General features: G+C 46.7%; 1 protein-coding gene across 6 annotated transcripts in view; it reads left to right on the top strand.

Moving 5' to 3' along the window:
* The window catches only part of AXIN1 (axin 1), an 84,902-nt gene that overhangs the window by 41,337 nt on the left and 26,441 nt on the right, over nt 1–17,124 (top strand). For all 6 annotated transcript variants that reach the window (XM_071571035.1, XM_071571040.1, XM_071571038.1 and 3 more), the window contains exon 3: nt 11,570–11,710. In XM_071571035.1, the coding sequence (XP_071427136.1) occupies nt 11,570–11,710 (141 nt within the window). The remainder of the gene's footprint in view (nt 1–11,569; nt 11,711–17,124) is intronic.

Below are 17,124 nucleotides of genomic sequence, written 5' to 3'. Positions count from 1 at the left end.
TGCTTTGTGAGCCAGACCTTAATCAGTGAAATAAAGTCTTTTATTTTGTGCAGGATTACTGCTAATTCTGCCCACCTCATCATTAGCAGGACTTTGTCAAAGGTGCTCCTGAGCAAACCTGAGTTGTTTTGAGGTGCTAAGTCAGGTGCCTTATAGATGTTCAAAGTATTACCTCAGCTGGTTTCTTCTGCTGCTCAGATTTGTAATTTCATTAAAATACCAAGTTAGTTGGCAATGAATTGGTAACGAGTATTGAGTTTCATACCATTGTTTCAAAGGGGATTTAAGCAAGACTAGCAAGTCTGTGGTCATGCAGCTCAGCTTGTATTACATGGCCCAGTGGTACAGGCAAGTGGTTCAATGCCAAATCTGCCAGTAGTTTTTGTAAAACGGAGCCCCCCTGAGTTGTGTATCTTCCTCTTTCATTTCAGCCATCAGCAACACTACTGTTGTGATGTGACTATTAGGAAATTAATCCCTGAAAGCAGTGCAGCAATGGATTGCAGTGCTGGGTTGATGCCCTTTGGGGTTCTATTGAAGGACTGATCCCCTTCAGTCTTATTTAGCCCTTGGATTCCAGTGGCTCCCATTCCCCAATATGATTCATGTACCTGTAGGTGTCCCCACCCTGCCCCATGTTTTTGAACACTCCGGAGGCTCTGTAGGTATTTAGCAAGGAAGGGAATGATCTGGAGTCATTGGCCAAAGCTGAATGCTTTGTTTGCATCCAAAAAGTTACTCATTCTGCAGGCCCCGGTCTTAAGTTACTGAGCTCGCAGAGAAATCTGCTCGTAATTTCTTTCTTGTAAGCCCTTTCTTGTTGAGCAGAAATTTTGGCAAAGAAGAGTTGAGTCACTGGAGAATCCCCAGTTCTGCCTGGTTATACCAGGCCTCCTCAGATCTTTCCTTGGAACGAGCAGGCAAGAGGAAATACTTTCCATTTCAGAGAAGCGTGGACAAACAACGTTGCTTCAGACAGAGAAGAAAAGCGGCAGACGGAGTTACAGCGCTGGATCCTGCTGGCCAAAAGCACGCTCTTGCCTTTATTCAATCATTCCTGGAACACAGTGTTCTTATTGTATTCCTCCTCACCCCGCTCAGCGCCTCTCCTCGGGCTCAGGGCTCGGAGATGCCCCGACCACGGTGCTGGCAGGTTTGGGGGAGTTAAAAAAAGCATCAAACACATCCCGGCAGCAGAGCCTCTCCCTCGCCTGACGTTTGGTAAACGTGTGTTCTGAAAACCTGGATCCCGTTAGAAACGTTCCTGCTGTCTGGAAAACAAAGTACTCGCTCGCCTGGTTTAGTCATTAAGTAAATTTGTGGTTTGGTTGAAACAAAAAATAATGAAGAAAAGCTGTTGAAATCCTGGGATTAATTTGATAGTTTGCAGGCAGTGGTGTTTCTAAGTGGAGCTGTTGCCTGCTCTGGGCTGTGAGCAGACCCAGGTACAAACCTGGGCTTCCCTCTCTCCCCTTGCTCCGAGCCAGGCATTTGGAAGTAATTTGTTCCACGAAGGCTGTGCCGTGCAGGCGAGGGGGCTGCTCCGGGCTGGCAGCTGGGCTGTGTGGGTGTGGGCACGGCTGGAACCCCAGCAGTGCCCCTGGGCTGCGGGCAGGCACGGATGGGCTGCGGGCATCACATGGAGGGTCTGAGCTGTTGAGAGGGTCGCTGGGGTTACTCCATCTGTGACACGGTAGTTGTATGGCCCCTTCTGGGAAGAACGTTCCTCTGGGCCTCTTTTACCTCTCCCAGCTGTCCTGCCTGCCTTCCCAGGGAAGGGAAACCATGGGGCACAGACCCACAGTGTCCCCTCTCCACCCACCCAAATTAACCTGGGGCAGTCACCGAGGAAAGCAGAGAGCTGGGTGCTGGCACTGCCACATGCTCTGTGAAATGGCTGCTCTGTGTGGATACATTCAGAATCACACACTGTTCTGAGCTGGGAGGGACCCACAAGGATCATCCAGTCCAACTCTTAAGTCAATGGCCCACACAGGGGATGGATCCCGTGACCTTGGCATTATTACAACCAAGTTTTAACCAACTGAGCAAATCTCAGGGTGTTCATCCACTTAACCACACACAGATATATACATAAAATCACTTATATTAAACATAGATGTTATTTCAGTCTAAGAAGCCAATTACCAGAGTGGAACGCTCTTGCTAATCAGCCTCTTGCTGAATTTTCCCCAGCTCTCAGTTTAAGCAGGGGAAGGAGCTGCACTATCAGCCCTCTGTACCTGTGCCCCAGGGAGAGCATATTTGGAGGGGGGAAGAGCCAGGGATGAGGACTTGGATCCCACTCGTTTCAGGGCTTAACATGTGGTTGTTCAGCACATCCCTGCACGAGCTTGATTCTGTGCCTTCCAATAAAACACTAAAACCAGCTCTCCTATGGAGTACTGTCTGACAGAGGCCAGATATGGAGGTGAGTGTGGCTTGTGGGTGGGAGCAGTGCACCCCAGATACCCAAAATGCACACAGGATTTGCCCTGGTTTTGTAGCCTAAGTCACTGCAGCAGCTTTTGGATGGTGGATGGAGCCTGACTGTTCCAAAGCAGTGAGGCTCTTGTTCTGTCACAATTAATGCTGCCAAATATCCTGTATATTTTATAGAAAATATCCCTATTTAATGTCAGCCTTTCATGATGGATAAGGATTAATATTAATGTCACAATTTAAAAAAACAAACAAAACCTACTATGTTATCACAGAATCATAGAATCGATTGGGTTGGAAAAGACCTCAGAGATCATCCAGTCCAACCCTTGGTCCAACTCCAGTCCCTTTACCAGATCATGGCACTCAGTGCCACGGCCAAGCTCAGTTGAAAAACCTCCAGGGATGGGGAATCCACCCCCTCTCTGGGCAGCCCATTCCAATACCTGATTACTCCCTCTGGAAAGAATTTTTTTCCAATCTCCAACTTCCATTTCCCCTGGCAGAGCTTGAGCCCATCGTGCCCCCTTGTCCTATTGCTGAGTGCCTGGGAGAAGAGACCAACCCTCACCTGGCCAGAACTTCCCTTCAGGCAGTTCCAGACAGTGCTGAGGATGAGTGACAGTGATGAGTTATGGTATAAATTCAGACTAATATGTTGATATTAATTTAGGCAGATACCTGTTATTGTTAGATATGCAACAAAATGCTCTGCACAGTTCCTTTTTCTTCAGGAAGATGATCCAAGTGTCCTGTTAGTTGTTGTGCAGACACATTTTCTTTTTCACTGTAGTTAATTTCTCATGCTTTGAGCTATTAAATAAATGAGGTTTATGATCTTATTGTAGGGACGATGTGCATTGTTTTTAGGAAGAATTTGACTTTATTGTTGGTCAAAATCAGATTTTTGCTGTTCTAATTCTACATCTAACTAGTGGATAAAATCCAGTATTACACTGGGGTGATGAGTGAGCACAGCCTTGTCTCCATTGGGAAGGAGGAGCTGGGAGGGCTGGTTTGGAGATGCACAGTGAGATCAAACCTTGAGGGACTTGTTCTGCAGTTTCCTTGGAACACAGTGGTTTCATCCTGTTGTCTGAAAGCCTTTCCTAAGAAGGTTAGGGTGGTGATAAGGCAATACAGCCACAATATTTAGCCTATCTAGTCTTTATTTGCCTCCTAAGGCAAACATTTTATTTCCTGTATTTCAACTTCCTTCCTAGATTCTCTCCCCCACCTTGCTGTATCCTGTGATCTAAATTACTGGTTGCAATTAAAGTGTCCTCTGTACCTTAGTCCTGCCTGAGAAGTAGCATGTCCTTGGTAAATGCAAAGGAGTGAGAAACTGGAAGCTCAGACTGTTAAATCTTGGATTTAGGTTTTGTAAGTGTATTTTAATACTTCACAATAATTGCTGAAGCTCCCCATAAAATAATCTCTGCGTAGTCCTAAAATGGAATTGAATGCCTTAGAAGAAAAGAGGAGCTCTTATCTGTACTTTTAGTTACATTTTTATTTATTTCCCTTCTTCCTCTGGCGTGGGAGGATGAAGACACAGGGAAGAAGATACAGATTTGCAAAGGCAAGGAGCACTAAACAGCGTCGGGTTTTTTTCATCAGCTTTTAAAAGCCAGACTGTAATCATAAATTCCCTGATAGCTGGAGCATGCAGAAGTCGTCTTTAAGCCTACAAGTGACAGGCTGCTGTTGCTTTTCAAACTTCAGATTTCATTTTTTTGTAAGACACAACTTTGATCTGGTTCCTTTGTAATGCTCTGCAGAGCGCCGGGGCCGCTGCTCTCACTGGCTGCAGGGCTGGAAGGGAACTTTCTTGGCAAGAGCCATCTGGAGACCTCAAAGAACAGATTAACTTGTGCAGGATTGATGTGATCTTTGAAGAAGCTGCCCTTGCCTAGAACACATGTGATTAGCCTGACATTGGCACTGATAAAGTTGAGATGCACAGCAGTGTCTGAGAACCTGAAGTAATTGGGTAGATTTTTAAGTGGAGCAACCCCAACAATCAAATTATCAGCTAAATCCCTAATTTCATCCTCTTGAGCAGATTTGGCATCTTTAGTGCAGGTTAAATCCAGTCAGGAGTAAAGATTTTCAGCTTTGCATCTTCTTAGACTTCTGTTCTTAGCTCCACAACGTTCCCATGATGATGGATTGGGGAAGGCAGTGCATGCTCTGGGACTTTTTTTAACAATTTTATCCTCAGTATGGTGCAACTTTTGTGATGGGTCTTGGTAACACGGATTGGAGACAGAGACTTTTCTGTTCAGGTGGTGGATTAATGTAATCCTGTAAGTCAGACTCCGTGGTGGATGCTGTTGTAATCCCTTGTTTCAAGGTGACCCTGTCGCTCGGACACTCTTGTCAGCACGTGCTGTTTTAGATATGCTGAAGGGATTTGCATCACAAGCTTGACACATGAAGCTTTTAATTTGATTGGCTGATTGTGATACTGAAATGTGGAATTGCGTGAAGGATGTGACAGTCACCTACGTGTTGGTAGATGTAAGTTTGGGAAGTCAGAGGGTGCTGATGGTGTCTGGCCAGCTGGAGACTCACTGGCCTGTCATTCTGGAAGGATTTTTTGTTTCTTGGATGGAAATATGTAAGTTGTTAAATGGGAAAATTATTTTTTTCATATTGAATAAATAATACTTGTCAAAAGAATGAGCTGGAAGAATGTCTTAGCATTAGACTGTGTCCTTCCAATCACAAAGGCAGAATGACCAGAGACACCAGATAAGAGCAGTGCTTAGTGCAGATTTTGTGGAAATAGTCACGTTCAGAAACACAGGACTGAAAAGTTTGAACTAAGCTGTCCAAAGTTGGTGTGAGAAGCAGGGTAGGTGCACAGAGACTGAGTAACTGGGTCCTGTTGAGTCACAGCCCTCATCTGTGGTTTTGGGCCACCATCTCTCAGCCCTAACTCCCACCAAAAGGGGAAGGAAGGAAGGAAGGAATTGTGTCCTGCTGTGCAGCAGGGGTGGCATCGCAGCTGCTCCACCTGCCACTGGCTGTGCTGAGAGATCTGGAGTTTCTGCACAGCCCATTTTGGGGTATCCTTCTCTGGGACTTGCCAGCATCCCCACAGCTCCTGCAGCTTGGAGCTTTCCAGGGCAATGCACGAAGCTGGGGTGATTATCAGCTGCCTCCTGGCTCAAGGTGTCCAGAAAATGGGATTTCGCCCATGTTCAAAATGAGCTGCTCACTCAAACACTGGTGGTGACCAAAGGTTCAGACAATGCCATGGGAGGAAATCTTTTGGAGGAGCTTCTTAGGGAGAATTCTTTGGATTTGTCAGCTTCATGAGCCATTTATCTTTTGGGTTAACTGTTCCAGTGTCTCAAACAGCTGCTTCCTTGGTAGCTCAGGGGTTTGGAGGTGCCCCCTATGCCACCAGGGAGTTTGGAGTTGTCCTCAGGTGTGTGTGGGACCCTCACAGGAGGAATCACGGAATCATAGAATCGATTGGGTTGGAAAAAACCTCCCAGATCATCCAGTCCAACCCTTGGTCCAACTCCAGTCCCTTTACCAGATCATGGCACTCAGTGCCACGGCCAAGCTCAGTTGAAAAACCTCCAGGGATGGGGAATCCACCCCCTCTCTGGGCAGCCCATTCCAATGCCTGAGCACTCTCTCTGCAAAGAATTTCTTTCTGATCTCCAACTTCAATTTCCCCTGGCAGAGCTTGAGCCCATCGTGCCCCCTTGTCCTATTGCTGAGTGCCTGGGAGAAGAGACCAACCCTCACCTGGCCAGAACTTCCCTTCAGGCAGTTCCAGACAGTGCTGAGGTCACCTCTGAGCCTCCTCTTCTCCAGGCTGAACAGCCCCAGCTCCCTCAGCCTCTCCCCACAGCACTTGTGCTCCAGTCCCTTCTCCAGCCTTGTTGCTCTTCTCTGGCCCCACTCCAGCCCCTCAGTCTCTTTCCTGAACTGAGGGGCCCAGAACTGAACACAACACTCAAGGTGTGGCCTCCCCAAGGCAGAGTCCAGGGGAAGGGTCACTGCCCTGGGCCTGCTGGCCACGCTAGTTTTGATCCAGGACAGGATCCCATTGGCCTTCTCTGCCAGTCTGCCTGGATTCTATCACAGCTTTAATTCTGTGGAGTAAAAATTGCCTTCCAGAAAATGTCAGTGTCATAAAAATTCAGTGCTGGAGCTGGAGGAGACAGTAGCAATGAAAACTGATGGATTGATCACCTTCCTTGTTAAACTGGGAGCTGTTCCAGCCACACTGGGACTACAGGCAGGCTTGGGGAGTCCATGTCTCTCAGCCCTGCCAGTAGAGTGTTGTGCAACTTATTCCCTCCAGTGAAACTTTAAATTCTACAGAAATTAGTTGCCTAGAGGCTTTTTCATCTTCAAGGAAGTTTCCTTCTTGCCTTAGTGGGTTTTTTTCCCATGCTTGATGAAGAACATCAGTGAAGGAGGGATGTAACTGCTGAGAAGCAAAGGGAGTGCCTTCAGTGTGGATTTGGCTTTGCAGGCAGGATCAGTGAGATCTTCCTCCCACTGTGGGTGGTGAAGGTGATGCAATTCTTCCCCAGAGCATGCCAGCCCTGTGGATTTTGCATAGAGAAAATAATAACATGTATAGCAAAAGTGGGGGACTTTGCATCTTTTGATTTAAAATTGAAATAGCCACCAGGAGAAGTTGTGTGAGGGAGGTTGGGGATCCCAGGCTGGAAGGAAAAGGATGCCCTGAGGGATTCACAATGCAGTGAGAACTCCAGGTAGGGCAGGAGGACTGGAGGTGACCTCACCTCTCTGCTCACTCACATTGAAACTCCAAAATTTGATGGTGCTGTGTGCTGGTCTTGGTCTGAGGAGTGGAAGATTTGGGGACAAGATGCAACCAATAAACCCAAAGCAGGTAGAGGGAAGCCCTACGGAGATACCTGTTGGTTTTCTACAGCACTTTTCACCCTTGTCATCATCACCACAGTGAACAGTGATCAGTGGAGGGCTTTATGCAAAGAAAAGGCAGCTAGTCAGGCTGACTTACTCGGGTCGCTGTGCTCTCTGTTATAATTGTTCCCTATGTGATTATTTTGAGGGTTGAGCAGCTGAGAGCTGCAGAAGAGACGTGCAGCTTCATTTCTGTGATGTGTGAAATGTTCTGTGTTCGTTTCAAAAAACGTTCATTACTCTTTCTGTCTTAGAAAATAAAATAAAATTCTGGAAGTCTGCAGGAATTTTTGTGAAGTCCAACTTTAAATATTCACCTTTCCTTTTATCGCCCTTATCAGCTCATAGAGCTCGGGATGTGAGGGTTTTTAGCTGACATTTCAAATCGCTCTGAGTGTGCCTGAATCCCTTTTAAAGCAGCCTCCCCTCCCAGATCAGAAGTGACCAGAGTTTTTTGTTAGACTCCCATGTTCCTTTAATGTTTTCTTCCTAATAGATGTTGAAAGTGTTCTTCAGAGGCACGGCACAAAACATTCAAATAGTGATACGAGCCAGCTGAAGAGAGTTGTCAGGGAGAGGGAACATTAGGAGAAGGATTGAATACAGATGGATTCCTCAAAAGTAATGTAACCTGTTATGATTGCTTTGAAATCCTATACCCTTTCCATCTCCTATGCTTACCAAAAGCTTACATTTGCATTGATGTATTAGAGGCAGAGCTAAAATGGAAGTAATCCCTGTAGTACACATGCTTAAGTGTGTAATTTTAGCTAAATACAACAGTTGTGACCAAACCTGCGTCCTCAGGGGGAAGCCCACAGCCCTGGATTGCCGCAGGAGAGCCAATCCATCCTGTTCCCTCTGCAGGGAGGAGGGACCACCCAGCATCCATCTGGTCACTCTCAGTTCCTTCAGCCATCCCAGTTCCACATCCAACAACCTCTTCAGGTGCTCTTTGCTGCTCTCTCTTTGTATCAGCAGACACAAAGGAGAAATGGATTGAGCTGTGCGTTTTATTCTGTATATTGTAGTTCTTTCTTAATATCCTGCTAGAATAATCCCTGCCTGTTCCAGAGAGTCCCGAGGAAGGTCCACTAGAAGAAGTTGGTGCTCTGTTTTAATTGGGTTGTCCAAAAAGCATCCTTCTCTTTGCCCGCAGGGAAGGCCTGAGCTATCCATCATTCCTGCCTCAATTTAAGAGGTTGTCTCAGCCTCCATCACGCAGCTGTCATGTCAGATTTGACAGGAGGGTTGCACTGCACAGCACTCCTTTAATGCTCAAAACTGACCATTCTGCACCGGGAGAGCTGGTGAAGGGGCTGGTGAGGTTTTCACTTGTTATACCTTGATTTTAGGGTGAACTTGCTCAAATTATTTCCAGTATTTGCCCTCGAAAGCTGTTCTGAAATCCGATGGAATACAGAAATAGTTTGCTCCAGTGCACATTGGCAGTGACAGGCAGAAAGTTTATATGGTAGGAGGTGTCCATGGTGACTCACAACCCCAAGGCAGCTGTAAACATCCATCCCCAACTGGCTCTGTATTGCACCCAAGCATAGACAAACCTCACAAGGCTCCCTTTTCCTCCAAACAGCCATGAAAAGCCTCAGCTGTCTCAGTGTTGAATGCTCTTTGCACCACTCTGAAACTATACTGAACTTCATCACCCAAAGAGAAATAGCTGGGAGGTTTTTTTTGGTTTATGGCAAACAAAATGTTAGTTTTCTCTTTGTGAGAATAGGGGAGTAATTTGTTTCTCACTGACCTAATAATGGACATGAAACAATCTGATTTTTCTTAGTGGCCAGTGAACATCCATGTCCCCTTGAATTACCAGGAAAACAGGTTGTGTTGTTGAGGAGCTGAAGGGCAGGGGAATAGGAGCTCGGTGGCCAGTGTGTTGGCTGAAGGCTGCAGCCCTGTTCAATTCAGGTTTTACAATACTTTGGTATTGCTTCCATCCTGGTACACCATGGCCAATCCAGCATTCCAAAAATCTCCACATTATACGGACTCTCCACCAGTCCCAGTTCATGCAGTGGCTGTCCTGCATTTACATTCTGTATAAATATGCACAAACTGCCAAATTTTCCCTTTGCTGGTGTCTTCCTCACCTCTGGTCCCACCGTCTGTGCCTTTCTCATGGCTTTCCTTGTCTTATCTGAATGTAAACTCATCAGGGCGTGGGAAGTTTTCTGTTGTCTGCGGGACTTTGACCACTGCATTACAGCCAGAAATGCTTTTTGCAGCACAATAGGGAAGCGCATGTTGGATGATGTGCCCTCCATGGAGGTGTTTGCTCAGGGCCCATTGCAAACCACAGCAACCAGGTACCAGTTACTGAGTTACGAAATAAAAGATTATGCTGATGAGCTTTGTGATCTGAATTTAAACAGGACTCTGATTTTCAGAGCTTGGAAAACCCTGGAATTAATCAACTTTAGAACACCTTACAAATGCTGCTCTTTATGCAGAGGGGCAGGCAGGGAGAGCAGGGGATTAAATGATGTTTGGTTGGTGTGAATGTTTCAGCTTCTTCCTCCTTCTGGCAAATTGTAGAATGACTTGCAGTGAGAACAAGGTGCCCGTGTGACCTGTCTGTCCTGCAGGGTAGCAGAGCTGGAGGCAAGTTGGCAGCAGGAGCTTCTCTGTGCCGGTGGCAGGGTCAGTGTGAAGGAGTTCTTGCCTGCTTGGTTTGCAGGCTGCTCTGCTGTCAGTGCAGGTCTCCTCTTGAGCAAGGAACTGAGCGAGGCAGCCTCTCTTCCTGATGTTTTGCTGAAGAGGAGGCTGGCCAGCCTGTGTACTTGAATAACAAAGCATGGGTGGTGTACAAACTGACCTCTGCTGATCCATGAGCAGATTGCCCATTGGAAACATCAGAGCGATAAGTTGGTCCTTCCTGGTGGAATCTGCAAGTGTCTGATGTACCCCAGTGCAACACTGGGGCTTGGCTTTGGGTACTGTTGTGAGCAACAGCTGTTCTTGCTTCACCTCCCTTCCTTGGCAAACATTGTAGTAAAGAGGGATGTCAAAGTAAGCACAGAATGGGTGAGCTGTGCTACACGTCCCTCCCTGTTGGAAGAGCAGAAGCCTGTTTTGACTAAGAAAAATGCTGTCTTACTGCCTAGTGTTATGGTTTGAGCTGGCAAAATGCCAGCTGCCCAATACAGAGTCAAAGGGTCCCCTCCCAGGGAAAGGGAGTGAGGAAAAAAAGATGAAAAATAAAGCTTTGAAATTGTAAGGTTTTTATATTTACACAGAAGAAAAGAAAATTTAAAACAGAATATGATATAACATATATATATGAATGTGAAAAGAAACTCCTCCTCTCTTTTTATATCCCTTGACACTTCTTGATGATGTCAGATGATATGAAATACCTCTTTGATTGCTTAAATCAGGTGATGTTTGTCCCTTCTAATCTATGTCACATCCTTTCAGGCCTGATAAAACTGAGGCCTAAATAAGGCCTAAACTGAAACTAAAGCCAAAACTGCCACATCTAGGTGTTGCTTTGAGATGCTCATGGAATGGCAATGCTAAGCAGCTAGCCCATGGACACCATAAATCCTGATGAAAACTGGGCTTCTTCCATACAGTTTTGTTCTATTCTTTCTCTCTACCAGTAGCATCTTCATTACACTATGAATTCCCCTTTTCTTCCATTATGAGCAAAATTGTTCTTGGTTCTGGGCAGTCTGTGGTGTAAAGGAGAGCACTCTGGACTCCGAATCCCAAAGTCCTGAGTTCGAGTCTCAGTGGGACCGTCCCCTGGCAGTTCAATCCCTCCCTGCCGTCCCATCCCGTCAGATCTCGGATGCTCAGCAGGGTCAGCCCGGTCAGTACCGGGGGCTGTGACAGTCCCGAGGACTTCCCTGTCACTGTCCAAGCTCTCTCGGCCGTGGCAGATGGACCTCAGGACTGAAACGGTGGGGCCAGTTCTGTGCACGCTGAGCCTCACCTGAACAATCCCCTGTGCAGGCTGGAAGGGCACGTGGGGAGAGCCCTGCCCAAATCTTCTCTTGCAAAGTCTGTCCATACACACACATACATGTTCATGGTTCTATCAGTGCCACTTAACGTGAACACAGCCGGCATATTCTGTGGCCTGGCAATGACACTGGGGCAGAGTCCTTCTGGGTGGTGGTGCAGAGCATGGTCAAGTTCGTGTCCTCTAACTTGACTCTGTTTCTTCTTGTAGGCATGGGGCATGGAGAGAGCCTGTTAACCCTTACTATGTCAACACGGGCTACGCTTTGGCGCCAGCGACCAGCGCCAACGACAGCGAGCAGCAGAGCATGTCCAGCGACGCCGACACCATGTCGCTGACCGACAGCAGCGTGTGAGTACCCCATGGGACCTGCATGCCTGTGTCCTCAGCAGTGGTGCTGCTGCTGGGTGGGCCTGGGGGAGGCCTTGCCATAGCTGGGGTTCTGGGGAATGTCTGAACACACCACAGCCATGACCATTCTCACTTTGTTTTCAAGTTGTTTTGTCACTGTGTGGGCTGCTTGGCTAAAGTAAAAAATAAATAAGGGGAGGAATAAGGACACCACACACCAGACCAGTGGTCAAGCAAATGCCATTTATTACACACTGCACACGTTCAATTGGCTAAATTGAATCTCACACCATCAATCTACAAATACAATTGGTTATAGTCCATATCTCACAAGTCCAGTGTTTTGGTGAACTCATCCTGACTGTTTTCAGGAACATCTCCAGTATCCTGTGGGAAACCTGAGGAGTTCTCATGAGAAACTTCTGGGGAGTTGCTAAGAACTCCTAGGGAGTGATTTCTCCTTTACCAGACAACAGCAGCTGTGGCCTTGTTTATTCTCAGCTGCTTTCAGTCTCACAGGGTCTATGTAGATCTGAATTGCTCACCTTTGATTTTTCTGTACCAACCCTTGGCCTTGCCAGTGTTGGGAACATTTGCAACGTAAAATACTTTGAAGGAACTAAAATAGATGATGCTCAGTTGAAGTTCCTGCAGTGTTTCTTGCCAGGAGCAAGAACTGGCTTTGTAATAAGTGATTTGAGCTACAATGAATGTCAGACAGAGCTTTCTACTTACCTGGGTGCTTCTCCTGAGGTTTTATGCTGCCAAACTCACAGAATCAGAATGGGTCAGGTTGGAAGAGACCACAGTGGGTCATCTGGTCCAACCTCCCTGCTCAAACAGGGTCATCCCAGAGCACATGGCACAGGATTGTGTCCAGGCAGTTCTTGAATATCTCCAGTGAGGAGGGAGACTCCACACCCTCTCTGGGCAATCTGTTCATGTGCATGGTCACCCTCACAGTAAAGAAGTTCTTCCTCATATTCAAGTAGAACTGCCTGTGCATCAGTTTCTGCCCACTGCCTCTTGTCTTACTGCTCAGCACCACCAAAGCACAGCCTGAAGTTCCCTCTCAGCTGTGTCTTCTCAAGGGTGAACAGCCCCAGTTCCCTCAACCTGTCTTTGTGAGAGAGAGTCCCTTCATCATCTTTGTTGCCCTCCACTGGAACTGCTCCAGCAGCCCAGTCTCTCTTGTCCTCAGGGGACCAGAACTGGACACAAATGTTTCTCCAGATGGAAAAACTCTGCTCAGTCTGCAATTGCTCTTCTGCAGGATTGGTGACTGACCAGTTTTAGTTTGTCTGGTGACCCTGTGCTTTAACACTTGTGCCAGTAAGCCCCAGCCAAATCTTTCTGCTTCTTTGTCTTTCTGCCCCTCATGACAGCTGTCTCTGTATCTCACCCATGAGATGCCTTCCTTAAAGATGGCCTGCAAAGGGAGAAAAAAAGGGGTTAAGAGATTTTATTGTGATTGTGATAGGGAAAAAAGGATTTGGGGAAAATATTCACTGTTAGGTCGGTTTTTAGTAGTGCAAATGCAAAGTGTCTTCTGTAGAGTAGAAACCCTTTGATTCTTCAAGCAAAAGATGACAGGTTTACAGAATTAGGAGAAGGTTTTATTAATGGCAGTGCTGTAAACACAGAGTCCTCCAAGATGCTCGTTTAGTGTCTCTGTGAATGTCAGGAGCTGTCAGACCTTGTTGGAGAAACTTTTCAGCCTGTGCCATGGATGTTGTTAATGGGTGTTGCAAGAGTTCCCCACCTGCCCTCAGTTCACACAGTGGTCGGGGGGTTTCTGTGCCTGCGGTGGTGAGTTGGCAATGTCTGTCTTGGCTCTGGCTCAGCTCCATGGGGGCTTGGGGTCATGGAGGAGCAGCTGGGAATCCCTCCTGCACCCTGGCACCAGCTCCTCGCTCCTTATCCATGTCATGCTGCAAAATGGAGGAGGCAGACCTTGTCCAAAGGGGCCTGGGAAGAGGAGGATGCCCCCGGGACAGAACACTCTAGAGGCCCACTAATTAAAGGCTCCATTTGATACAAATCCAGCTGCTCTGCCACATCCTTCTGCAATTCTTCATACTCATCAATTTATAGGGAGGAGTGCTCTGAAGCTAGCAGGGGTCGTGTAACTTTGTGTTATCAGGAGAGACAGATGTAAGGACTCTTCAAAATTAATTACCTTTTAGCACTTCCTTTTCCACTGGTCCAGCAGGCTCTTGGGGCTTCACTGATGGTTATACCTGCAATAAGTTGTGATCATGTATGCCAGAGTTCTTCACCCTCTTGATTTTTATTTCAGTAGGCATAGTTTGTTTCTTTCACTGGCAGAATAATTTCTGATTGGCCATCCTATGCTCTTCTTTCCCTTAGGCATTTTATCTCTCCTATGCCCACCATAGGCTGCTTCTAGGACTTTAATTGCCATCAGTACATGTTCTGCCTTCTGCTACTAATTAACCCAATCTTAGTGGTTCATTTTAAGTAAGTCTTGAACATGGTGAGTGTAAACCTGTGATCTTCTTTCTATGCATCTCAAACGGAATGCTTGCAGAGTGATCCCCAAATTGGGATTCTGGACATGCAGCCTTGACCTTTGGCTTACAAGGACTCTGCCTGTTTTCAGCACTTGCTCTTCATTACATGCTTTAAAACTCCAGTACCAGATTTTACTTGGTTTTTACATGGCATTGCTGAACCTATCTGCTTCCCAAGTTTCAAAGGAATTTCTGCAGAATTGCTCAAGGCAGCAAAAATGAAGAACAACCAGATGAAGTTAAAGAAGGGACTCCTGCTGCTTGACAAGACTTACATGTCTCAGTGCTTTGAATTTAGGCCTCCTCTGAGGAAAATGGCAATAAAAGCCTCGTTTGCTGATGAGTGAGGTTCTTCCCTCTGTGTGCTGTTTACATACAGCAGTCATGCTTAATAATGAAGAAATCTGGCTTGTGCTCCAAGGCAGCACAAGAGTGGGGTGTGATCCCAAGGCAAAGACCTGAGTGATGCTCTGCCTGTCTGGGCTCCTGAGCTGGGGCAGAGGGAGGCAGGCACAGACTTTTTGGGAGTACCCAGCCCACCAAAGGGGTTGTAAAGCTGTGATACCAGCCACAAACCTAAAACACCATCTTTCAACAGGATGTCTTTCCAAGCACTAGTAAATGTTATTGCAGTGGGTTGAATTTATATAATGAATATGTTATCAGTCCCTGTTGGAGTACTTTGCTTTTTGAGTGCCTTAAAAAACATCGCTCTTAAACGCCTGCGTTCCACTGATTATTTTTCAGTCTTCCTGTGTCAGAGGAATTCCTCTGCCCTTGTAGGCAAAACAGCTCTGGTCCTCTCTGCTGAAACCTGTTTTTACAATCGGCAGGGCAGCTGTGTTGTTTTAGCTGGTTTGTGTGGGGGCAAGGTCTGGGGAGGACACGCTGGGAGGCTCCGGCAGGCGCTGGCCCGGCAGTGTCTTGGCTGCAGGTGGGGCCAAGTCACTCGCCACTGGTGTTCAGTGGAGGGTCTCTGGGACTCTGCCTCCCCCCGGGGCTGCTCAGAGCCTGCCCCAGCCTTGCAGCAGCATTTCCAGCACAGTCCTAAGCTGCTCTTGCTGTCTGGGATAACCCCGCATGGGAATAGCATCTTTCCCACGTGGAGGAGGCAGCCTGTGGGTGGGAGGGGGTGTCACAACAGAGGTGTTTGAGGCATGTTAAGGCAGCTGTAGGTAGGAAGGCAACAGGCAGCTGCATTAAATTGCCATGTGATGTGCCAATTCAGATGCAGAAATGCCTTAGATCCGTATCTATATTGATTTCTACAAGAGCTTACATGGTAAACAGGAGGTAATGTCTCCTCTTTAGCCCAGTGTTGTGCTCCAGTTAAACAATACCCTGCGTCTTATCATGTGTCCGGGCTTATCTTGGTTAAGAGACAGTTTTGCCTTCCCCCAGGCACTGGGGAAGCCCTCGGTGCCCAGAGGGATGCTCCTTCCCCACTTCCAGTCAAACCTGCTCCAGAGTAAGGAGCAAAGGTTTAGGACAGTGGTTATTCCTTCAAAAAGCCTCGCAAATTAAATGCTATTGCTTGGATGACTGGCCTTTTGCCAAAATGCCTGGTGATTTTCCCATGGGGCTTCTTGATGTGAAAATGTCTGTCGGTGAAGGAGGTGCTTTGATAAGAGTAATTGGTAGAAAATACCATTTTCGCTGTGAATTTGTTTCCTGTGTTCCTGTGTCCTGCAGCCAGTGGTCCAGAATTACCCTGAGCTCTGCTATATTTTAACAACTTTAACAGCTTTTTTAATTTAAAATATCCCAAATGATGATTTCCAATGTGTTAGACAGAATGGTTGGGTTTGGAGGCTGAGAGGAGCAAAGAGTTCTGGTTAGAAGGGTCCAACTGCAGAGCCACAGCCACATTTCCCTGCTCACCAGAGGCTCCTGCAGGTCAGTTTGGAGAGGGGAAGAAGCCTCTGCATTTCCCCAGCAGCAAACCAATTGCATTATCATTAAATAAACGATGGAAATACTCTGTTGCATTTCAGCACTGAGCTTTCTGGTGCTAAAAAAAAATCACGTGGTGAAACAAGGAAAAACAGTTTGGGAAAGTTTTATTTTAAAAGTAGATGTTCTCTGAAAAAGTTTCGGATTTTTTTTCTTATATATATATATTATTTCTCTATCTATTGAAAATATCTCAAAGCAAGCTACCTGACAAAAGGAAAACAAAAGTATGGTATTGGTTTTCCTTGCTTTCCCCCCATCTATTGAATAAGGTTTTGTTGGGATAAAATTAAAGTGCTTATCTTTGAATTTGCTTCCTCTGGTTGAGTTGGCACAGTACATTGAACGAAGGAATGTTCCAAGTTCAGAGGTGGCATTGGGGAATCTAGTTAAAATGACATCAAAGGCAGCACAGCGGGGCTGAACATGTGTTTGAAGCCGGATAGATTAGAGGCCATTATCAGCCTTTCGCTACTGTGCTGGGAACAAAAGTCGCTCTTTCCGCTGGGACTGCTGCTGGGGAGAATTAAAAAAAAAAAAAGAGGGAGAGAGAGAAAGAAAGAAAAATTGCACTTTCTAACATAATGCCGCTCTCCCCGCGAATGGCCGCGCGGCTTTAGCGCCCGAGTTGTGTCCTGGTGCCCGGGTTTTGTGCAGTGGTTAAGCTGAAATGTTGCCTATTGATGCCGACCAGCGATGGCTAAAATAATCCCCCTGGCTTTTATTTTCCCTCTAAAATCTGCCAGTTGTTTTGTTGCCATTAATCCAGAAAGAGCCGCGTCGCGATGCGGTGAAACGCTTTGACTATTGTGACTCTTAAGTTCAAATGGAGGTTTGTCATTAAAGAAGATGAAGCCTAAGGAGGGCTGTGACCCTGTTGGCACAGCAGCTGTGGGGGCACTGCCCTCTTCTGAGCCGTGGCACTGT

This window comes from Pithys albifrons, chromosome 16, assembly GCF_047495875.1.
Source record: "Pithys albifrons albifrons isolate INPA30051 chromosome 16, PitAlb_v1, whole genome shotgun sequence".
Taxonomy (NCBI): Eukaryota; Metazoa; Chordata; class Aves; order Passeriformes; family Thamnophilidae; genus Pithys; species Pithys albifrons.
The sequence above is the reverse complement of the archived record's forward strand: the minus strand, read 5'-3'. Positions and strand labels throughout refer to the sequence as shown.